Below are 24,943 nucleotides of genomic sequence, written 5' to 3'. Positions count from 1 at the left end.
GGTCCCTTCCAACCCGAAACATTCTATGATGGCGAATGAAGTTTAGCTGGCGAATGAAGCTGCTAAGACACTGTCCATCATATTTGAAAAATCATGGCAGTCAGGTGAAGTTCCCAATGACTCAAAAAAGGGAAATATAACCCCCATTTTCAAGAAGGGGAAAATGGATGACCCACGGTACTACAGATCAGTCAGTCTTAACCTCTGTGCCTGGCAGAATCTTGGAGCACATTCTCCACGAAGGCATGCTAAGGCACATGAAAAACAACAAGGTGCTTGGTGACAGCCAGCATGGCTTCACTAAGGGCAAATCCTGCCTAACCAATTTGGTGGCCTTCTATGATGGGGCTACAGAACTGATGGACAGGGGTAGAGCAGTTGATGTCATCTACCTGGACTTGTGCAATGTATTCAACACTGTCCCACACAACATCCTTGTCTCTAAATTGGAGAGACATCAATTTGATAGGTGGACCACTCACTGAATAAAGAATTGGCTGGATGGCCACACACAAAGAGTTGGGGTTAATAGCTCATGTCCAGCTGGAGACCAGTAACGAGCGGTGTTCCTCAGGGATTGGTGTTGCAACCGCTCTTGTTCAACATCTTTGTCGCTGTCATGGACAGTGGGATTGAGTGCGTCCTCAGCAAGTTTGCAGATGACACCAAGCTGTGTGGCTCAGTTGATACGCTGGAGGGAAGGAATGCCATCCAGAGGGACCTTGACATGCTTGTGAGGTGGGCTGATGCCAACCTTACGAAGTTTAATCATGCCAAGTGCAAGGTCCTACACCTGGGTCAAAGCAATCCCAGGCACAGCTACAGACTGGGCAGAGAAGAGATTCAGAGCAGCCCTGTGGAGAAGGACTTGGGGGTGTTGGTTGATGAGAAAGTGAACATGAGCCAGCTTCAGTGTGCACTTGAAGCCCAGAAAACCAACCGTATCCTGGGCTGCATCAAAAGGAGAGTGACCAGCAGGTCGAAGGAGGTGATCCTGCCTCTCTACTCTGCTCTCGTGAGACCTCACCTGAAGTATTGTGTGCAGTTCTGGTGTCCTCAACATAAAAAGAGCATGGAACTGTTGGAACAAGTCCAGAGGAGGGGCACAAGGATGATCAGGGGACTGGAACACCTCCCGTATGAAGGCAAGCTGAGAAAGCTGAGGCTGTTCATCCTGGAGAAGAGAAGGCTGCGTGGAGACCTCATAGCAGCCTTCCAGTATCTGAAGGGGGCCTATAGGGATGCTGGGGAGGAAGTCTTCATTAGGGACTGCAGTGATAGGACAAGGGGTAACAGGCTCAGACTTAAACAGGGGAAATTTAGATTGGATATAAGGAAGAAATTCTTTACTGTGAGGGTGGTGAAGCACTGGAATGGGTTGCCCAGGGAAGCTGTGAATGCTTCATCACTGGTGGTGTTCAAGGTCAGCTTGGACAGAGCCTTGCGTGGCCTGGTTTAGTGTGAGGTGTCCCTGCCTATGGCAGGGGGGTTGGAACTTCATGATCTTAAGGTCGTTTCCAACCCTAACTATTCTATGATTCCATGAGTCTATGATTTTATGATCCTATGATAAATCACCTATTAAGCTGTCTAAGCAGTTGTCCTAACTCACCAGTGAATTTCACCGCTTGTGTGTGAAATGAGCATGAGAGCATTGAGGCAACGCACACAGGCCATTACCGTAGCTTTTAACAAAGTGCTGTATTATCTCTCCTCAAAACAAATCAATTCCGTAGCCTGGAGGTCAGGCAGAGCCAGGAGCCTGTCATATGCTGATTCAGTGCAGCGTTAGCACTACTGCACTTGCTGAGAGAGCCCTGCCAAATGCTACAATCCAAAAGGAGCTCAGTGGCTCCTTCATTCAACTGCACTTCAGAACAGCTTCTGCTCTTCAAGGAGAAACCAAGATTTATTTTCTCCTTGCGAACAGAAAGACATTCCCTCAGGCTTCTAATTTGGTGCAAAGTCACAAATAAGGAGCAGCAATTCTGCATCACAAATAGTAAAGAGTTCAGTTTGGTTTAACTACGTGACAGGCATCAGATGAATAAGTTAAGCTTCTGAGTGAAATTTCAAAAATGAAAATAAATTATCATGATTTTTCATCTAGTAAGTCCAAAAATACTCAATTACTTTATTTAGCTACCTGGAGTGTTTTCTGGTTCCATAATGAATTCCTTCTGGCATAAAGTTTATTGGTTGGTATTTTGAGGCATGTTGAACTATTCTCAGATTCAAAAGCACCCATAATTTACTTAGATTATCTTATTGTTATAAATCTAGAAAAAACTTAGTAATCACAAGTAGCTCAAAGAAATCCAAATTTTGAAAATGTTTTTAGTTTTAGGGTAGAAACTGTGTCTTGAAGCAGCCTTTTGTCTGCAAAGGAGTGCTTGTAAGAGGCTATCAGTATATTTCTTTCACAAAAGGACCAGAAACCTTAAACACGGGCTGTGATAAAATGATCACCAACTCAATTCCCTATGACAGGAACAGCAAACAGGTAGTGATGCTAAACTGATGCTTGCCTGCCATTTCTGTTAGTGAACACTATATGCTTGAACAGGTCTATTTGTTTTCCAAGGGCTAGCAAGGAGTAAGAGGATCAGGATCACTCTTATAATAAAATGCCCTTAAAGATTTATTTCACCACCCTCAAGGTATATCAGGTTTTAGACTCATAACCTTGATAATATCCTTTTGGAGGCTGATATGCCACTCTTGTCTTGTCATGCATAGCTACTGCAGCACAAATGGACCTGGTACTGCAGGCTGATTCCCAGTGCATGTGCTCTGGTAACGCAGACATCACACATCGGGGTCCTCAGCACAATGCAGAATAAAAATCAGAGTTCCTGTTTCTTTCCAGAAGACAGAATGCATTGAATACAAGCATGTGCAGACCCAAGAACTATGCAGGAGAACTCAGAATCGTATGTGTGGCAAAAAAAAAAAAAAAGTGAGCTTTCTGTTTTGTTTCAAACACTGTTGAGTGCTTATTTGTTTTAGCTCTTGGACTTTCTGTCCAGATTGATGAAACTTTGACAATCAGTCAAGATAAAGGGGGCAGAAGTATATTCAAAGCAGTCAAACCAAGAGAAAGAAGGATGGACTTCACAGTCACACACCTGACACTGAGAAGCTGTCATCTGAAATCACAGTTTGTAACCCTGGTGGCTGCTCAACTGGATCTCAGAGCCTGGTTCCCCATGCCCTTCCTTGGCCTGTTTTTCTGGCTGCTGACTTGGGATTTCTCATTTGTGCCACAGCCCTGAAATAAGTGCAATGAACCCAGGGACAGCCTGTCAGAGTGAGCTGCTTATATCCCTGCTGAAGTCTGTCTGAAGAGTAGAATGCACATTAAACAATTTTTCACACATTTTTGATATTTCCTTCTTTTCTTTAACAACAGCTTTCTGAAAGTTATATGGGTTTAGAAATGGTTGCAACTAATGAATAATATGACTAAGTCAATAGGAATGTAAAGATTTTTTCAAATCTAGATTATTGATTTTTGAGATTGTAGGGGCTCCTTCAAAGTCATTAGAGTTTGTCATGTGAATATGCTAGTAAGGACTTCTATAAATGAAGATTAATGATGCTAAGGATAATTATCACTGGAGAAACTCATATTTTTCAGTATTTGGAAACTCCATTCAAAGGTGAACTGCATCAGTTCTCCTTGAATGGACCTTAGCTCCATTTCTACTATGAGAGTAAGGGGAAGACTTTCTGTGACACAAGGGTTAAACTACCAGTATCTTTGGAAATCAATGTTAGTTGAGCTGTGTAACTCTGATTTGTGCTTTATAAAATAATCCCCCATATAGAGTGAGTGTAACTGATTTGAACATCTACTAAATCCGAAAGCCAAAGTCCTTCTGAATACTTTTCTTTACAAAAGAATCTGAACATGTACAATAACTGCTTTCCCAAATTAAACACTCAAGTCATGATGCTTATCATTATTGTTCCCTGAAAGACTTCATATATTTTGCTAAAGGTGTGAAGAACTACAAATTAAAGAAAAGGAAGAACCCAAATTTTTTGTTAACTTGCAAGGACATCAGGAAGTCCCTACAGCTAATAACCTGATTTCATAGGGGAGATCTTGTGCATATTTTTTAAATCTAAAAACATCAAATTCAATATTTCTCAAGTTATTTGTACTCTAAGGATGGGCCTGAAATGCCATGTACTGTGCAGATAATGAATGGTATAGCTCTGCTGGGGTTTCCCTTGCATGAATATATCTGGAAAGCTAAAATTGGTGGGGTATCATTTGATTCTCAGTTATGAAGCACTAATTGCCCAAAGAGTCCTTACGATTATAATTTGTCTCCATGAAATACTTGGTGACAAGTTTTATCCATCAGGGTTTTATTTAAAAGCAAACAGAAGAAAGTAGCAAGCATAAGTTGGCCGACTCTCAATTCAATTAGGGCAAACACAGCTTGACCAGCCCTTGCGGATGGAATCAAAATGGTCTGGAGATGGGCTTTCTGATTGTTAGAGAAAGACAATCAAAGGTGAAAGAATTCTGAATCCAGGCTAGAATGTGTTGGCTCTTTCCCAGTAGTCAACTAAACTGGCAAGCCACAGCACAAACGCATATTCTGGTTTGGAGGGGGAACACAAGCCGAGCAAAGGGTGTCAGCATGGTTCCTGTCTGGCATAATGCCCATCTTTTGCGGCCTAAATGGCCACATCAGAATATGTTTTTTCTGCAGCCAAACTAACTCACTAAAAGACTTTGCAGAAAGTGTCTCTGTTTCCTGAAGTCCTTAATATGTGAGGTATTCTAAAAAAGCTATCTTCACACAGCAGAAAAATGTCTAGGAGTCAGATATGTAAAATATCTGCCATGAAATCCTGTCATCAGAGGGAACATTATAAAATGTACAAGAACACAGAGCGATAACTGATTTTATGGGAATCCTTTCCCAGTATTTAACTCCTTAGATCTTGGAAATGTTCATGTTCCACTCTTACTTTACCGAAGTTGTTAAGAGTTTATTCTTGTCTTGAGTAAGCAGATAAACAGCCAATAGACACTATACGAAAATGAGGAGAAGATTTCAAAATCACTGCAGATCACATTTCAAGTTATATTAGTCTTTAAGAAGATATTAGTACATGAATCTAGAGATCTTGTTTCTTGCACAGGTTTACAGAAACACACAGAAGAAAAAATTGTTTTTTTCTAATGTTCGTTCCAGGCATTCATTTGTAGCACACGTATGTGTATCTATTTTTATAAGACAAGCAGTATTCATTATTTGTTTTTTTTACATTACCATCTTTTTTTTTAACCATCATTATAAAATGACCTAAAATCAGAGAATGATGAAAATGGGACTGACATGCTTAAATTCTCAAGTAATTAATAAAGGTCTGACCATTGAAAAGATTCCTCCTTTGGTACTGGTTAGTGGACCAATACAAAGAGGCACAAATACACGTAAGGAAAAAGTTCACATAAACTGGACACTTCCAAATTTGTTGACAGAGGCCACAGATATGACAGTGTAATAGAACTGAATTTCTTACCTTTATGATGATTTGCTCCAGATGCTAATTTCCCCCACAGCGTTACAACAAATATTATTATTAGCAGTTTTCCTTTTGTTGCTTTCTGTAAGTATCTCTTATTCATCCTGAAAACAAAAATGCACAAAAATAAGTATCTTAAGACTTATTTAAAAACACTTTTTATCTAATTTAAGGAGAATTCAAGAAGTTTTTGGAAGTGTCTGGCTGACAACCCTTAACTCTTAAATTCTGCTTAGCTCTAAATGAGATACATGATATAGAGCATCTGTATAACCTCCCTTCCTGGTCCACCAGCATTCCTTCACTCTAGTCAGTACCTGAGATAATTCCTGTGCTCATCACATTTCTTCAAAGGCATAAGGAATGCTCATAACCATGGCAGACCCCAAAGCTGGCAAAAAGGATGAAACCAAGCAGCTATGCTGCAGGTTTTGATGAGCAGAGCAGTTCCACTGTTTTGTTTAGAGCCAGTCATGGTCAACGTGGTTCTCTCTGACCATGCAGAGGAGTTTTTAGCTTTTGGGACTGCAGCTCTTTTTGGATTGTGTCCATGATTCATAAAGCAATAACAGATTAGAATAGACCTTCAGCACATGTACCAACCCTCCTGCACAGAAATCCTGTCAGGAAGTCATGAGTGGTTCAGAAACACGGACTTAAGCGCTGCAGATTCACTAGTCTCTCACCTGTCTACCTTTGGGTAATGAAAGAATTTGATTTACTGCATCAAGGGAAATTGCACACAGCTACCCTCATCTTGTTTAGTGATGTTTTCACTGTGGCAGCAAGCCACTGTTGGTGGTTCAAGCACAAGGTAATTCATCACTTATTTCTCAGTAACCTCCTCCAAAGATAAAATACCCCTCTACTTGACAAAAAGACAAGTTCAGGAATGTAGGTGCTAGTGCTTAAGGATTACAGTTGTGTGGAGAATGGCAAGGGGTATAATAATGAAATCTTCTCTCACTTTTCTCTGTAGAAGTGATCTAAGGAGATGGCTACAAAACAGCATGGCGCAATGGTCATGTTTCTGCTGATAGGTCAATAGTACAATGATGCCTATTTCAAATCACTTATACCAGAAAAGCTCAAATTTGATCTCTTATACAATATTATTCTTATACAATATTATTATTTTGTAATGCCTGGAACTAGGGTGCCTTTCTGAGCAGAATAAACTGCATTGATTCACTATAGTTGCACGTTTGTCTCCTATCATGTTTATAAGAAGCCCAAAGGCTTTTAAGAGCATCTCTTTTGCTCTGTTCATGTACAACAACCACAGATCTGTGAAAGACTAATACAGAATTAACCAGTAGACTGTTCAAAGTCCCATATCTCTTTCCACTCCTTCAAAGAAAATCCTTGCCTCTAAGCAAATTGCTTTCTAACAGAACACCATGCAGTGATAAGGCAACTCCCTCCACACCACACAACTCCACTCATGATTTCCACAATTGTAACCAGGACACTTCCCTAAAAATTGCTAGTCTTGCTCTTCAGGAGACTGATGAGACCTTGCTAAGCAGTGACAAATTTCCACACCAGGCTGTGTGTAACAAAACACTGTGACACAATTTAAGAACCCACTGAGGAATACACCAAACCCTTTTAAACCTAAATTCAGAGCACAGAGAATTCAGCATCCTTTGACAGAAGTCACACACCTACAGTGTGTTTCCCAGAGGTTGAGATAATCGCATTTATCAGGGAAAAAGAGAGAGGAGTAAACAAGTGCTATAGCTAGAATGGTGGATGTGCCCCTGAAAGCCTGACTGATTAATAAAGAGGGTGGAGGTCACAGTGTGCTGTGAACCACATCAAGGTCTGTCTTCTTGCACGGATTCCAGTGCCTTGGAGTGTAAACTGCATATTCATCATCAGCTCCAGGTTTATGAAGTAATCAAAGCTAAAGGGAAATACACTGTCACTGTAAATAAGAACAAAAGAAATGAAACTGGAATGCACATTCAGCATATGCTCTTTCACAGCTATCTCTGTGAACAGAATATGAATTAACAGTTTCCCTCCTGGATTCTCATGCTGTACCTGTTGTGATGCTGGTGCCAAGTCATCTCTCATTAAAATCAAATAATTCAAAAACAAACAAAAAAATATAACCACAGTGTGATCTGCACCACTAAACAAAGTTAAATTTAACACAGCTCCTTTCAGTGCTCTGTTGATGCCATATTAATTCAATGTGCTGCGAGGCTGGCAACAAATGCAGGGCAGAAAATGCAGATATATAAGGAAAATTAGTAGCAGTAGAGGGAAAGAGAGAAAACCAACCTGTCTGCTTCTGAGCAAAAGCCCCTCAGGGTAGGTGGCAGAGTGAAGTACAAACCCCTGCCACAGCTCAGCACACCAAAGAGGAGTAAGCCAACACTGAATACAGAAGAGACTGTTCTGCAGAGTAAAGGAAGGGGTTTCAGGTTTAACACAGAAAACCTGGTCTCAATGCCATTGCCAGGTTTTCCAGTCAGGAGAAAAACAATACACCATTTCTGTACCACAAGCCTATTGCACTATTCTTATTTATTTGCGGTATTCACCCTTAGAAAGACAAAAAACATAACTTTTTCTTATAGCAGTCCCATAATAGGCACAATTAATAGAAAACTCATTGAAAGTAGCAGTTCTAGCTTGGGACATAGTTCAGTGACCCTCAGCAGAAGTACAAAAAAATACCTCAACAGTTAGAAGTATTTATAACCTACAGCAGCTCAAATAAAAAGCTGGAAGATGATGTTAAGTTTCAAACTAATTATGCAGTATAAAGCTAGACCTGCAGTTGTGTTTGTTGGCTACTCACAACAGTCAGTCCAAGGACAGATGAGTGGCTGCATAAGCACAAAGTAGGTGCAAAGCACTCTGTTCCCATCAGTCCTGCTACACAGGGGCCACACTGCAGCAGTACAGCCCCAGAAATAAATAATGAAGGGATTGTAGTCCAAGAAACTCAGGGGGTTGGGATGGATGCATCTCATCAGCAAAGCAGGCAAACAGCTAGATAACAAGGAGAGGCCAGGAGATATGCTCAGTATCTGTGTGCATGCATTATCACCTGGGCTGAGAAACTGGCTATTTTTTTGTGGGTTTGCAAGACAGCCCATGATAGAGCACTGAGAAGACACTGGAACTAAACAGCATTTGACCTTTGCTTTGAAATTAACTATTAGTCTCTTGCAACCTTGATCCATGTCAAGTAAGTGCATCCAGGAAATTCTGTCCATTACTGTACTGTACTGTACTGTTATTACACTAACACAACAGGCTGTGTTAAATAGGACAAATGTGCTCTGAAATGAGGTCTACTTTTACTAGAGGTGATGCACAGCTCCACAGACAAACTATAGCTATTAACCTGAATAGTTTTCTCTGTAAGACCTTTTCCTCTTCTATTTACTTTGTTTTCCACAGAACCTCCCCCTCACTGTGACCCTCACAGCCTTCAGTAGCATCATGTGAACACTGTGATACTGTGATACTGTGATGTGAGCCAAAGGTGACCAAAACTGAGAACAGCCATGCTATAGGAGATGCTTACATCTGACTATCAATTTTGCACAAAAATACAAGCTTTATGTGTAACAAAAATGTCCTCAGTATCTAACTCCAACATATTGGAAATAAATCCAAGGAATTCTCAGCACTTTTATGCAAAAAAGGATATGAAAGTCTACCATGTTTAAGCTCATTTTTTAATGTGCTTCAAGGCAAGGAAAAAGTGAGATAGCTGGTTTTGTAGTTCCAAGGACACATCCAGAATAAAACAAAATGACATCACCCACATAACTCAAACAGGCAGTGGCTGAGTGTGAGATGACTCTGCCATGACTAGCTCTCCATTAACATGATAACACAATGAATAAATTCATAGAATTTCTTACTTTTGCTCCCTAAAATTCCTTTTCCCTGAAGAGCACTCCACGAGACCATCACCAGTCTGGTATCATGGACTCAAGGATAGACTGTTGCAGCAATCAGTGACAAAAAATAAGGTTTAAAAAGGTAGGACCTTTTTCCTCAGGGTGAAACCACACCTGAAGAGAAGCTTCACAAACTTCTGTGCCAGCAGAAATCCTTCCCCCTGGCCTCCATGGGTCATCAGAAGCAAACTGCGAATACACCAATAGGTTGCACAGGCTCTCCATCACTGCTCCTCCTCATTGTCAGGCCTTTTCCAACAGGACGTGTCCTAACTACTTGGCTGTACAGAAACTTCTATGTGCAGATGCTTGTCTTCAATTTTACTGCAGCAGTGTAGCATCCATAAGCTCCTGAGTTCCTACTTTCTTCCTTTTTTTGCTGCTGGGCTTGAGATCAGCCACTTTTCCAACAGCTCAGCAATAAAGGAGAATCACATGGAAATTACTTTACATGGCCAGTGCTGAATTGCCGTGCCTTCCTATTTTAAGTGTAACCTCATGTAATCTTTACTGTTGAAGGAAAAACAAAAAAAGGAAATAACAACTTCAATTCTTCCCTTAAGAGCTTATACACAAAATTCTCGCCTGTTTCCTAGGAGTAACAGCATTTTTCCCTGTTTCTCCTTTTCCTTCTTTCCTTTACAACCATCAGCTTCTGTGAAGCTGTTCAAAATTCATTCATAGAATGTTTTACATATGTAAAAATTTTCAGTGTCAGTAAGATCTATTTGTCTTCTGCAACCACATACACAGTGTGAATGCAAGTGCTCATAAGAGAAGAGTAAGCCTATTTCTCTACTGAATTCCAATGAAACGTTTAAGAGACAAAAACCTGCTATAAAAGAGGGAAAATTAGTTCCATATTCTCTTCCTTTTCATGACGAATATTTTATTTGCTATTTCAGAGAAAACCTAAATGAGCAGTAGAAATCACTACTGATTTCCGACCCCAACTCTCTTGTACAGAAATAATGCAGCCATTTAAATTATGTTCTGTACTCTGCTGAATCTTACATTATTTATTAGTTTTGTTAGTTTCTATATCCCAAGTATTGCAGGTATTTGCACTTTTCTTTAGCCTTTCCTGTGTAAGCTAAAGCAGATTTAAAAATGCCCCTCTGGTGGGTAAGGTCACTTTGTAAAACACTGATGTGACCCCTGTGTGTTTGCATATATATAAATTCCCTCTATGACATTCCTGTCATGTTTGCTCAGTGAACAAGTAATTTGCCACTCTCATTACTTCAGGTACAAGGTAGCTTGTGAAAATCAATCTTCTTTCTGCTTCATACATCACAGCCTGTAACAGACACAAAGCGCATTCTGATTCTGAAATGAATCTGAGGGAAAAACACAGACCTGTTCTCATAAGATACCCTCTTTGATCTAGGTGTGCAAGGAAAAAAAGAGAATAGGCATTTAACCTAGCAAAGGGTGTAGATCTCATGTAGGAGTCACATGGAAAATCTCTGCATGCAAAGCAAAAGAGGTGGGTGTTTTTGGGTTTTGGAGAGAGGGAAAGAGGCTGTTCCAAAATTTGTTGTTGACCAGCATGAACCTTTTAATAACAGAGGAAGCAGCCCTAGAGAGCCTAGTCCCACCATTAAGAAGTATCCAGAAATAGTTAAACCATTGCTGGTAGAGCAGTACAGTAAGGTTGCCACCGTTACTTTCAGCTGAAGTGTTGCCAGGGGAAGCAGGTTGAAGAATATTAGGCTTAGTGCCATAAGGAGGGCTTTAGAAAGGCTATTGCGCTGAGACTTAAGACACTAAGGAAAATGAATTCTTCTTTCCGAAAGTGCTTAAGCATATGATTGACATGCATGCCCACACTTGTCTTTTATTTAAATCAGTGTGACTTAAGCACATACTTAAATTTAAGCTCATACTATCCGAGAGATGTATGTACCAATGGGAGTTCTTGAAGAACGATTAGAGACTTAGTAAGTGTGCTTCTATAAAAAGAGACAGTTTCAAGAAAAGAAAATATCTCAAATATCTGGGGGGGGGGGGGGGAAGTTATGGAATATATGAAAATACACATTAAACAAAAAAACCCCAACATTCTTCTTTACATGCTGCAATTAGTTTCCCAGTAGCAAGAAACTGGAGAGAGATGCACATACAGGTAATTACATTTGCCTACAGTATCTCTAGCACTTGGATGTGAAATTTACATATATATTATTGTTTCCAAAATCTGATAACCATGGATGCTTAAATTGCCAGAGGTATAAAATGCTTAGGCACCTAGATGCATCCCACCTCACAGCCAGAAACCCTGACAGTTTATGGAGAAAACCTTTTTCTTCCAAAAAGCGTATGTATGGTTGCAATGATACCGCCTTGAATACTCGGATGATACTGATTAATGGTCTTCCCTCTAAACTGCTATCACTGATCATCTCTCCTGCATCTAGATTATCACCAGTTCTTTCTAGACACAATTGACTGTAACTTTCACCTTCATTAATTTTCAGATGCAACACCTAACTGAAAGCAATAAAGAAAGCAAAGAGTAAACAGGAAATGCAGTGCCCTCCTAGCCAGCTTCCACGCAAAAAACACAGATGCATTTAACTGAGTATACATTAAATTTCTTTCATGTCCATTTCCTCAGGACCAGCAAAAGAGTATTCATTCACCTGATAAACATTGATGTTAACACATTATTAAGTGCATACAAAGAAAATTTCACAAATTTTTGTGGGGTTAGATTCTGTACTTCTATGTATTTATGAAAATGTACAATAAGCTAGCACTAGACCTGCATATGCCATTGTGGTTTTAAGTGCTAACATAAAACGTTACAGGTTATTTAAACAGCTAAGATATTCTAATGTCTTTAATCTGTCCAGGGGCATCCTATACCCTTGTGAAATAAGCTTTTGCAGTTAAGTGTTCAGTGTTAGAAAGTACCTAGGCTCCAATTCACATAATTTTGTCTGATAATATTATGCCACTTTAAACTCTCCCTCTCCCAGTTTCTGTGCTTAAGGGAGCTTTAAGTTGTAGGGGGTACTATCTATTCACTTAATCATCACAGCAGTAGTATTTGCTTATACCTTCTATGTGATCCTCTTGCAGGTGGTTATTTGAATTTTCTTTATTCATATCTCACTAACCAATCAAAAGTTTAACTGGGAAAAAATGATAACTGTTCAATGGGCTTTGAACAGAATGTCTTACTGAGACCTGAATCACTAGGTATACTGTGATTTCATAAAGGCCATTGCAGTTGCAGAGATAAGCCTCGAAATCTATCAAGGCAGAAAAAGCATCAAATATTAGCGGAGAATGGCAACTGAAGCACCCATATTTAAAAGCAAGGACAAAAATGATCTGGGCAAGCATAAGCCTATTAGTCTGACCTCTTCAATTTGTAAGAGCTTAGAAGAGGCTTTGAAGAAAAAGATAAATTAAAGACAGAGAAGTAAATAGAATATAAGATAAAATGTAGCAGTGTTACCAAGGGTACATTGTGCCAGACTACCTTGACAGCTTTTTTGATAATTACTGATTTTCCAGACAAAGAAATGAAGTAGGTATATTTTGTCTGGATTTAGATAAAGCATCTTCTACAGTGTCACTCCGGAACTTACGCATTAAGCTCTGTGGATTACTACAAGAACTGAAAGGTGGATCCAGGTGCGATAACAGCAAGTAGTACTGAAAGGGAATATCAGGGATTAATAGCATTTCTGCTAGAAGTTGGGAATTCACCATTTGAAACAAAAAACGGGAAAAAAAACAACTAGTTTATTTTAGTTGATCAGCAAGTATCAATATGACACAAGGTGGCTGTGAAAAAGGCAAATCCTGCAAATTACTAAATGATATATTTCTAATAAAGACACAGAAAGACAAGTATGATTCTATACAATTTTGGACAACCATCTTCACAGAAGGAAAAGTGAATCCAGAAAACATGAGGGCAGTCTTCTATGAGAGTCACAGGAATGAAGACTCTACCACAGGAGCTTGAAAGAGCTTGGTTTGTGGGACAAAGCGAAGGCTGAAGGGAAACAGAGAGACCAAGGAAAAGAAATAAAAGCAAAGGCTGCAGGGAAACAAAGACACCAAGTGTCCTGGGTTCAGCAGCAGCAGTCATTTTTCTCCTTCTTAGTATCTGGTGCAGTGCTGTGTTTTTTACTTTCAGCCTGGGAATAGTGCTGATAATACTAGTGGTTTTAGTTGTTGCTCAGTAATGTTTACTCCAATCAAGGACTTTCTGAGTCTCATGTTCTGCCAGGGAGGAGGGGAAGCCAAGAGGAAGCAGAGACAGGACAGATGACCCAAACTAGCCAATGTCATGCCCAGTATATAAGCTGGGGGCAGTTACCCAGAAGGGCTAGATCACTGCTTGGATCGGGCTGGGTATCGGTTGGCGGGTGGTGAGCAGTTGTATTCTCTTCCCTTGTTATTTCCCTTATCATTACTATTAATGGTGGTAGCAGTAGTGGTTTGTGTTATACCTTAGTTACTGGACAGCTCTTATCTCAACCCATGGGAGTTACATTCTTTTGATTCTCCTCCACTTCCCTCCAGGAGCGGGGAGAGGAAGGAGGGGGAGTGACTGCGTGGTTCTGAGTTGCCAGCTGGGCTTAAACCACGACACCAAGGAAAGGAAACAAACATGGTGAGGGCAAGAAACATACCCATAAGAAATGGAATAGTTGCTGTCTTGCCAGGAGGCAGGATAAGGACGCTCAGCTTAGTGATTCAGGAAATCACTTCCAGTCTTGTCTCTACATCGATAACACGATTCCCTTTTTGTACATTAGTACAGGAAGCCAAGTGTTAGTTTTTCAAGAAGAAAACTATAAGCAAGTTCTTTCCAAGTGCATTAGCGAAGTGCTTTTTTCCAAGTCATGTCGCTCTCCTCAAAAAAAACCCAGAAGTCATAGCATTTGTCTCTGTGATACCCTATGAAGAAAAAACTGTAAGGTTCCTCACTAATAACCTGAACTCATGCCAGGTTCCATCCAAAACTGGCCATGCTGAGCATCTGATTAAGACAAATATTCTTCCTTATTTTTCAACATCCGCAAGGCATAAGCACCATCTCTGTGTCATAAACTTTAAGATGACCCCAACAGTCACAGTGCTGTACTGGTGGACCATTCAGTAGTAACATTGCTTTTTTATTAACTTCAGTGAATTAAAGTCATACTGGTGAGCATGGGTGACTATTGTATGATTAAAACTCATTCACTCTTCTATCAGTCTTCACCATGGAAAAGTAAAACTGGCAAGCATCACAATCATCAAGATATGCAGTCTTGTTTTCTGAAAGACCCCAAATGTAGACAACAATATTTATGTAGTTTCAGAAACTGATTAAACATTTTAAGATAAAAACAGAAGAAACAATACCATTGATGCATTTTAAAAGTGTGAATATATTAAAAATTACATTAAAAATACATTAAAAAATGTAAATGTAAAAAAATTAAAAATACATTAAAAATTTTCTTCTTATATACATTTAAAGTGACTACCATCTTAAACATAATGTCTTTCAAGCAATACTGGAGGACTGATTTGGGGATTCTTGCATTGATGTAAGAATATGGATGAAGTGTCATATTACACAATCTTGCCAGACCTGGAATTTTGTATGCTGACAGGAACCATTCAGGTTCTAATGCATTACTTCCCTACTGAAGGTCAAATTTTGTCTTTTCCAAAGAATTTTACTGGCAAATAACACTGTGACAAACCACTGCAGATGAACAGGGGAGCAAGACTGAGACTAAGTTCCCCCCTGCTATTTTCACGACAATTACATCCGTCAATAGGCAGAGTAGCACTTCTGACAAATAATAAGGTCTGAGCCCAGTCTATGTTTTATACCTGATATCTACACATTTTGGGCCACACATGAAGGCAAAGGTTCAAGTGAAAATAAAAAATGACAGGTTGCTTAAACTACAGGAAAGTATGAAGCTTGCTTGTGCAGAGACCAAAATAGCTCTAAGAGCTGACATAACACTAGGAACACAGGAGAATCGTCGTATATAAGTAAAGCTCATTGAAGCACAGTTAGAACACATTCCCCCATTCTTTGAATGTAAACTCCTAACACACTTTTCCAGAGAAAAGAAGAGTGAGACAAAAGTTAGTCCAGGCTCTTCAAAATATGGATCTGGTACATAAACCAAATCTCTGTTCCTGACCAAGCACAAAGGTAAAGACTTCATTCACTCACAGGGATGCCAAGGAAAGGAAATCAGGATGTACAAACAATCTTCAGCTACCAGCTGAGGAGCAGAACCAAAGTCCGGAAGATAATTCAGATACAGAACCTTGTGCTCAGTGGAGGTACACCCATGTAGACACACAAGGCAAATCTGAATTTTTAACTTACTTGTAGAAAATTTCAGCAGCTTTCTTGTCAAAAACTGGTAATTTTTTTGGTCCTGGTATGCTACCTAATCTGTTACATAGACTAGAAAACTAATGCTGTCTTGAGAATCATGCTATATCACAAATTTGAAGTCTCCTCTCAGTCTTTATATCCTCATCAGTGTTCTGAAAATAAAGGAAGTTATTAATTAAAAAAAAAAAAAAAAAAAAAACAGAATACTCCTGTGGTGGCTTGCAACGAATGGATTCAAGCCAGGTCAAGATTTGCTTAATGATGGCTGAAGTATCTAAATGACACCCAGTCTTCCTTGAAAAATCAGATAAATTTCCCAGCCCCTATTCGAACACCCTTTTTTGAAGGGTACAATCAGTTATATTAAATCTATATTGACCACACAAACCTGAGTTTCATCCCAGTGTACCTTGATAAACAATGCACTCACTTTGTCATGTACTATGCCAGCCTTGAAATAGCATTTTAATATGGCGAGGAGCTCATTAAATAGCCGGTCATAACCTGCACTTCCTAAAAGTCTGTACCCAGCCTCATGCTGCATGATATGTAGCTTAGGTAGAGCACAACAAGAGGATGAATGACAAAGCAAATCTGTAAATAGTGTCCTGCTCCTCTCGTGCCCTGGAACAGACTCTTATGAGGTTCATTTGCATTTATACTGCATTTCAGTTTGGAGCTGGACAACACTTTTCAAACAAATTTTGAAGTGTCTCCATTTACAATGATCTGGATCAGATCATGGAATGACTCTGGAGGACAGGAAATTAATACCTTTTAGATTAAAATAAAGCAGAAGATGAGCCCAAGAGTGCATCCAATGCACTCCAACAATTTAAGGGTGTTCAGTTCAGGGAACAAAAGCCAATTAAAAGAAACCAACCTCCTACTCAACTAAACGAATATAATGTGAATATCACACCCTCAGCAGCAAGTCGGGTCTACAGAATCAATTCTGTAAAGACAAACTGTTTGCTAGTGTAGACACAGCCCTATAATCTCACACGGAAGGAGATAATTATCATCGCTATTTTATACTTGGATAAGATGCCCTTGCAATTATGATTATTCTGAAAAGCATTTTCAGTGTCTCAGCAAACCTCAACGGCATGTTGAAAGGAACCTGTCACTCAGAAGGCTCTCAAACAAGTTCTGATCTGCGTTTTAGGGCCATTATTCCTACTGTGACACCACAGTAAAGAGAAGGATAGCTTTTTTTGCCAAAATCAGGGAACAGCTACCTGAAGTACATCCCCCTAATTTAAAGGCAGGGAGTACAGAATAAATTATTTCCAATTACTCAGTTCATTTTTGTGAAACAGCAAAATCCTTGTCTTTCAATGCAGAAAATTAAAGACGAGATTTTCTGTCTTGTTTCACACTGGGTACTAACTAACCTAGGAGCCACTCTACTGTAGAAGGAAAGTACAACTCACTGTAAAACTGTCAAATATTTTACTGGCTCTATCACTAATATTCTCAGTCACTGGATTATTGACAATTTTTCCCTGGGTCTGGCAGCCACACAATCAATAACCACACTTTTAAGGTGCATAGGTTGACACTCTTAGATGAACAACAGAAAACGATGGCCCGAAAGGGAAAGCCTAAGAAATTGCCTACTGAGATGGGACGGACCCTATCCAGCAAGGACCTGCAATGCACACCTGCCTACATCTCCTGGTCCAGAGGGAAGGCACTGGCTTCATGTTGCTCTAGCATACAGGACTGGAGTTAAGGACTCAACCCAAGTACATTTCAGTTGACTTTATAAAAAAAATAAATAAAGGTCATATTCATAACTAGATTAAATTTCTTTTATTCCAGCATAGCAATGTAAAGTGTCCTCAAATTTGAAGTTTATTAAACTAAATCTGACTGAAGAGGGCTTTTTTGTTCCTTAATACAGATTTGGCAAAGAAAATCTTCAGATGTTACCATATTTACAACAGGATTAAGTGTTTCTAAGAAACTCTGCATTTTCATTCTTATGTATGCTTGGTGAAACAAACAAAAATTATTTAATTTGTATTTCATTATTAAGGAGGGTTATGTCATTACACTTTCTATGACAGTTGCATTAACAGCATCAGTATTAGGCACGAAGATGTTCAGGATTCCACGACTCTTGTTTCAAAAGAAAGGGTTACAGTCAGTGTTTGCAGTATTTATGATTAAAGAGAGCTTTTTTCTTTTTCTTCTTCATTTTATAATAATTAATTGGAGCTGTCTAGGAACTAAGACAAGTAATGCCTGTTCTGCTGTTAGTAACAGTCCAGATTCAGTAACATACAAGAGCAGTACATTCTTTTAGTGCAGTCTTAGAAAGGCTTTCCATGTGTCTCCTATTCTAAGACAGCATTAGTTTCTATATGGACAAGACCTGAAAAGGGTCGTTAGATGAGAATGAGAATTAGGCAGTACAACATAGGAAGAGCCATAAATGAAAGAGAGCAGAAAACCTCTTAGGATAAATGGTGAGATAGAAAGGTTTAGAATATTTTTTCTGTTAAATCATTATGTAATTTTAAATGAAGGAGCATTATAATTTCCTAAAGCACAGGTATGATATTGTACGTACAATACTTACTGAGAAAAAAACTAATATAGTAATATTTCTGTACCATTTCAGTCACAATTATGGATATTGCGCTGGCATCACCATCAAAGGAAATGATTATGTGTTTGGTAGATTTGCAGGAAACTAAATATATTACACTGAGATCAACAGTTCTTTATGAGTTGTTTCAATTTTGTAAGATCACTGCAGCCTTCGTAGCTTTAACAGAAACAAAGTTCAGTCTAAGCCAAAGTGTATTTCCTTCTGCAACAATTTTATTTCATTTTAACAGCTATCTGCCTTGCGTTTTCCATAATCCTTTCCAATAAAAGGTGAAAACCCTTTTTATGGCATTGATACAAGAAAGGATGTTTGCTGGGTTTATATTCTTCCTTGCATAATTTGCAGTTGCAACTGATAGCAATGGGCCTCCATCTCAGCACCCTGCTGCATAGTGAAGCAAGCCTGGGTCCCCCGGTGTTTTCTTGAGTCCTTTTGGTGTTTCTCTGAAAGCTCCCAGAGTCCAATAATTAGGTAAGTACTGCAATTTTAATTATCCTTTATAGTTGCAGAGAAAATATGATTTCTAAAGGCAACAAAACAAAAGGATCCATTTTCATGTATTAAAACCCTGAGAACTTGAGAAAGATGAACCTAAATTTCTGGATAATCAGATTTGGCAAGTATTGCAAAATTTTTGGGTTGGAAACAGTCAGTGAAACATTATTTAATTCATCCTCTTTTTTTCAAATTATCTACAGAGGCTGTATGGAAATTTATTCTGAATACTACATTAACTATTATAATTCACTTACATCATTGGTATTCATGTCTAATTAATATAAATGCCCAGCTGGGAATATAAAGATTTTGCATAATACAAGTCACAAATTCTAGAAAGGAGAATTTTCCCCTAATTTCTCTATGTAAGTTATGAAATTTCACAGAGAAAAATTTAATTGCAAGGTCAAGATGGGTTAGCTCACAAGTGAATTAAAAAATGCTGCCTAAATGATGAAAATTACTTACCACAGAAATACATATATTTATGAAAAACCCATTAAGACAAATGGAAATGGAAATGTATGAAATTAAGTCTACTTCTTTTGTTTCCTTCTGGCTTTTAATAGGTAATAGGAGGTAACCCTCCCACTTTGCTGATATCAATATTTTCTTTTCACTTTCAAACCCAAATGCTGCTAGGACTCAGTCTCCTGTAAATGGCAGGAATAAGGACAAATTCTCATGACATATTTCTGAAAAAAAAAAAAAAGAGCCATAATTTTTTAAAGTTGTTATCTTTATGTATTTTCAGTGGTACCTGTGTTGATCTTGTATATCCAGTCTAATATATAGTATTTGATGGTGGCAATTCAAGCTTCTTCAGTAGAAAAAGAAGGACCAAAATCTACTTGAAAGAAAGTGGCTAAAAGACACTTCTCTGAACACTAAATGAGACCAGTGTCATTTTCCAACCTTGTGTTTTCACTGTACTTCACCTAAGATAAAATAGAGCTGATGAACTTAAGTTGTATGCCATGAGCTGAAAGTTTAGCAGTCATTTTGAACTATTCATCATCTCATTAACTGCAAGATGTGCAAAGCATTTACATGAACAAACAGTGGAATGCAGAGGGAAAGCAAGTCAGCCAAAAAGTATTGCTCCAATAAATATAAACCACTACATATTTGCAGTGCACTGACAGCCAGATTAAGCTCATCAAATACCAATTCTTTGTTCAGCTATAATGAAAATCTTTTACGTGAGGCAGAAGATGAATAGGACATTTCTCATGATTGCTGTAATTCAGAAATACTCATCTACAGCTAATACGAGAACGAGGTTCCACACCAAAAAAACTTCTCTGCACCTCATTTTTTTGCTGTTTTTTCATTTTATTTTCATTTGTTCTCCTAAATATGATTGTTGCCAAGTACTATTTAAAAATGAAAATGCTATGGTTTATTATTTTTGACTTCTAGTTTGAGTGATGCCATCAGATATATGTGCATTAATGATTTGAAAAGTAGGAGATAAAAATTAAGATGAGCTCACATTAAAAACTGAGATCAGAGAATCACACTGCCTCAGCAAAGTTCAGATCCAGAAGAGAATTTTAGTTCAAGCTAACTTAAGAAACAACCCAACACTTCTGTTCACCTTGTGAAATGCATCTGAAGAGGGACAGAATTTATTTCTTTATAGCAGGAGGACAGTTCTGTAACTAACTGAGAAAAAAAGAGTTTCACTGATTAAAAGCTATGCAGAAATTACACTGAGGTCACATAGACAGCTGTTAGAAGAAAACAATGCACAAAATGAAGGACAAGGCAACAGAACTTTTAATTTAATAATACTGCCTAAGTCATTAATCCAGACTGTAGTAAAACCACATTCAACCCCTTCAAGAAATATGAACCTTCATCTTCCAGAAATTTATCTCAATGAGTAGTATATGGTATTCCTAAGACTCTTTAGCTAATGCTGCCCCTAGAAACTTTATTATTCGTTTCAAGATCAAAAACACATATTTCACCTCCCAGGTGAACATTTCACCCACCAGACTGAAGTGACTCTCTGAGTTATATTTGATACAAAACATAAAAACTCTTTGGAGCAAGCCATTCACACCTTCACTGCATGATCAATTTCCTCAAGGTAAAAAAGAGAAACCTAAACACAGATGACCCATGTCTTACAGGAATTTTGTGCAGAAGCAGCTGTTTCTTCTCATTTTTGAGGGCTAATACTAGGCCTTTGCTTTGCTATTTTATACTGTCTGTAAAAGAAATATGGTGTTTTCTTTTGGTCAAATATTTTATTCAATGTAAATACAAAATACATCAACCCCCCCAAAATAAAGTATTCTACCAATAGCAAAACAGAAAACCTCTTTCATTTAGGTTTTATGAAATGAAACTTTGATGAAAATCAAATGGTATCTTGAGATCTTGAACTTTCACAGAACCTCACCTTTTCTGCCCTTCCCCTATACATAACTACCTCTACACCTCCGTAGGTGTGGAGTGGTCACTGCCTCCACCACTATATTATCCTTTCTACTCTGGAAACTGGAGATAGAATATGGCTACAAGGCATAATGACTGTTCAGTCCCACAGAAACAGTGCAATGCAGACAGGGAGAAAAAGTGCAAATCAGAAGATTGAATGGAAGCATAGGGAGCAGTCTCAATAAACTGTTTCAGAATTTTCAAGTTTTATTTTAATCCTATTGCATCTAAATCCTTTATTCCAAGAATTACCTAAATACAGAACGTTAATCTCTTATAACGCCCAAAATAGTATTTTTCAATGCAGATGAAATGAAAACCCCTTTATTTGAAATCTGTGAAGGCTAAGTTTTAAAAAAAATATTGTCATAGAAGCTCTGCCTTAATTTCAGGTAGCTTGGAGTCTTATGTGAACGTCCTGCAGAATATGGTTTCCACATATTGGAAGAAGTGAGTTTTAGGAATGAAACATGGGTTTACTTCATGTTCAACTTTTGGTCACAATCTGTTCTTGAATTATAGCAGTTTTGCATATTCTCTGGTTGAAGTTGTTCCAGACAAAAAAGACCTGCATTCCATTGAAAGCTAAATGATCTGACTGAGTCAGCCATCGCACTAAAAAGACATTAACCAGATATTCTGTTTATATCAGTTGACATCTCGTAATACAAACCTCTGATGATTGTGCCATGAAAAATTCTGGTATCTCTCATGTTAAATTTTTAACTGCATGTATAGCTTTTGCCTGGCAGGCAAAATTTAATCTTGAGACAAAATACTGGATTTTCACAATTTAAAGAAAAGAACAGTCAATACGAGGATCCTTTATTTTTTCAGATCAATACAAACATGCTGACAATAAGCTTTGAATAAACCTGAACTTTTCAACTTTTCTGCAAATACCTCGTCTCGATTTTGCTCTTAGATTTTGTTCTGTACATCCATTGAGCAAGGAGAGGGTATTTATGATAAAGCTTTGAATGTGCCATAATGGTTAATGTGTATGTTTATTATTTCTCTGAAAGTCAATCTAGATATTTTGTAAATAGTAGTTTGGAGGAAAGTAGTTTGGGTTTTGGAAATGGAACCACTGCTCTTGATTATGCCACTGAGCGTCAGAGTAGTATTAACATAAATTGCAAATATGCCCAGTGACTACAAACCAGATGGCAGCTGTTTGTCTGAGGTTTTGGTGTTATTTAGCTGGATTTTAGTTTTTGTTCTTAACAGGTATGGCAAACATTTTTATCCTGCTGCTGCTATATTTTAGCATATCTAATTGCCAAGTTCACAAGAAACCGACCCACGGCTTGTCCCAGGCAGATGGTGAAAGTTGTTTTTAAAACTGTAGTGAGGTTGATTTTCCAAAATGCTTGCTTTATGAAGTCTAATCACTGTTCACCATACACACAGAGGATCAGCTCATAAGCAAGCATGCAGTCAGCAGCCAAATATGCAAAGTATTAAGAGCACTCTAGCATAGAACTCTGCACTGAGACAACTTTTTTGCATCTAAAACCTAGCATGTATTCCAGTATCTGTGGAACCGTTCCTAGGAAACGAGGTCTTAATAAAAACAGATATCCATTTTGGACTTTATTATTTACCCTTTCATTATCTATATCTTCTCTTATTAGTTTTAAATATGGATAATTTACAGCAATACAAGTCTGAAACAATAAAAATTAATTTTTAAATTTATTCTAACTGCCAAGCTAAATATATGAGTGCTGCAAAATGAAAAGTGACCTAAAACAACAGTGTGAAAAAATAAAGAATTTACTTTTTTTGTAGCTTGGCAAATAAAGACGAGATGAGAAAGATGAGAAAGATGCGAAAGATGCAAAAAACAGTAGGTGACACAAATCAGAACTGCAAGTCCAAACATCTCCCAGCACCCTGTGAAGTTTGAATCTGCGTTTGAACCCAAAAACTGTGGCTTGCCAATCATTAATAATTATAAAGTAATATTTTAGGCTCACATGTGCAAATAAACAAAACAAAACAAAACCAAAAAAACCAAACCAAACCAACAGTAGAATCACCACTTGCCAACCCATATACAGCACGGTAATACAGCTAGGGATGTGACTTGGAGCAGCCTTTTTGCCCTGACTTGATCTCAGAGCTCTGTCCCCCAGAAAAGCAAGCCCCTGCCACCCTACCAAGGTATGGGCAGCTCTCAGCCAAGGCTACATCAGCAGCTATACCCCACAAGGTGAGCTCCACTGGGAAAGAATTGCTAGAAGCAAAGTGCCCTGGCAATGGCCTCCTAAACTTCCCCTTACCTCGAAGGACCTGGCCCATATATTTTGCAAGAGAAAGTATTAAATACAATTGTTTCACATAAACATAACTCTACTCACACAGAAGCCTTCTATAAATGTCTACTGGTTGTAACAAATCACTCTTACTTCCAATGAATTTGGAATATTTTTGAGACTGTCGGTTGACGGCTTTTGTACTGTGCTTAGCACAGTATTAACTCGAACAGCTGATGCCTAGAGAAATAATGAAGAGCTATAATAAATAGTGTCCAAGTAACATGAAATCCTAACAACTGAACCATCAAATTAACAGGTCACTGATAATAATTGGGATTTCTGAATATGGCAAAATGCTATTCATTTGTACAGTGAAAGTCTGACTCTTTAAATCGTTACATAAAGACAAGGAGAGAATAAATACAATGGATTAATGAGAGAATGAATAGTATGCGTTATGCTATGGGACGATAATGATGTGCTATTAAATAGTAGGCTATTATGCTTCCTAAATTTCAATAATGTAGTTAAGAAAGAGCAAATAGGGCAAAAAGAAGTAGTGAAAGAAATGTGATGTTGTTATATAAAATGTGCGCCTAAGGACCTTGTGTGTATACTCCTTCACAATTTAATCTGGTTAACAAAAAAGTAGTAATTTTCTGTTTAGTGCTACTTGTGGGAAAAAAGAAAAAAAAGTTTCCATCTTATATAAGGTTTTATATAAAATGCATTTCAGCCTCAAGATAGCTAACAAGATAGTTATTAGAGAGCCTGCATAATTTTATGACACACAAAGTTGAGTTTATCACATATTTCACATCTGTACTGTATTGTAAAGAAATTGCATCCAGGCATTTCTGGTTTTGACTGACTGGAACTAAACATGGTGGGAATAAAATGCACATTCTTTTCCAAATGCAAGAAGAAAGGATGCTCTCATTAAAATGATTTGCTGATATGACTTAAAACAATTTATTTAATCTTCACCTTTTTTATGTAAGTATCCTTCAATGGAGAATTTAAAAAGTATAATTTAAAAGAGATTTTGTAAAGTATAATGAGATGCTCTGTCAGATGGGAAGACAAATTAAAAGTGCAATTCACACTGTTATAGCAGCATTGCCACCACGGAGCTACTAATCTTTTGCACAATGCTCACAGTAGAATGTACTCCAGTCTCTGTAGGGCACGTGATTAGAGACTTGCAGGGAGGCTGAGATTTAAATTATTCATCAATGTG

The 24,943-nt window shown here is 38.2% G+C and overlaps 1 protein-coding gene across 7 annotated transcripts in view; it reads right to left on the bottom strand.

The window, feature by feature from the left end:
* TAFA2 (TAFA chemokine like family member 2) overlaps positions 1-24,943 on the bottom strand; it is a 203,070-nt gene that overhangs the window by 51,284 nt on the left and 126,843 nt on the right. For all 7 annotated transcript variants that reach the window (XM_061348536.1, XM_061348532.1, XM_061348535.1 and 4 more), the window contains exon 2: positions 5,551-5,657. In XM_061348536.1, coding sequence (XP_061204520.1) covers positions 5,551-5,656 — 106 coding nt within the window. In that variant the 5' untranslated portion in view covers position 5,657. The remainder of the gene's footprint in view (positions 1-5,550; positions 5,658-24,943) is intronic.

This window comes from Neopsephotus bourkii, unplaced genomic scaffold (genome assembly GCF_033783945.1).
Source record: "Neopsephotus bourkii isolate Nb327-2 ecotype Australia unplaced genomic scaffold, CSIRO-AGI_Nbou_v1 NB_359, whole genome shotgun sequence".
Taxonomy (NCBI): domain Eukaryota; kingdom Metazoa; phylum Chordata; class Aves; order Psittaciformes; family Psittacidae; genus Neopsephotus; species Neopsephotus bourkii.
Note: the sequence above shows the minus strand (reverse complement) of the source record. Positions and strands in the feature narration are given on the sequence as shown.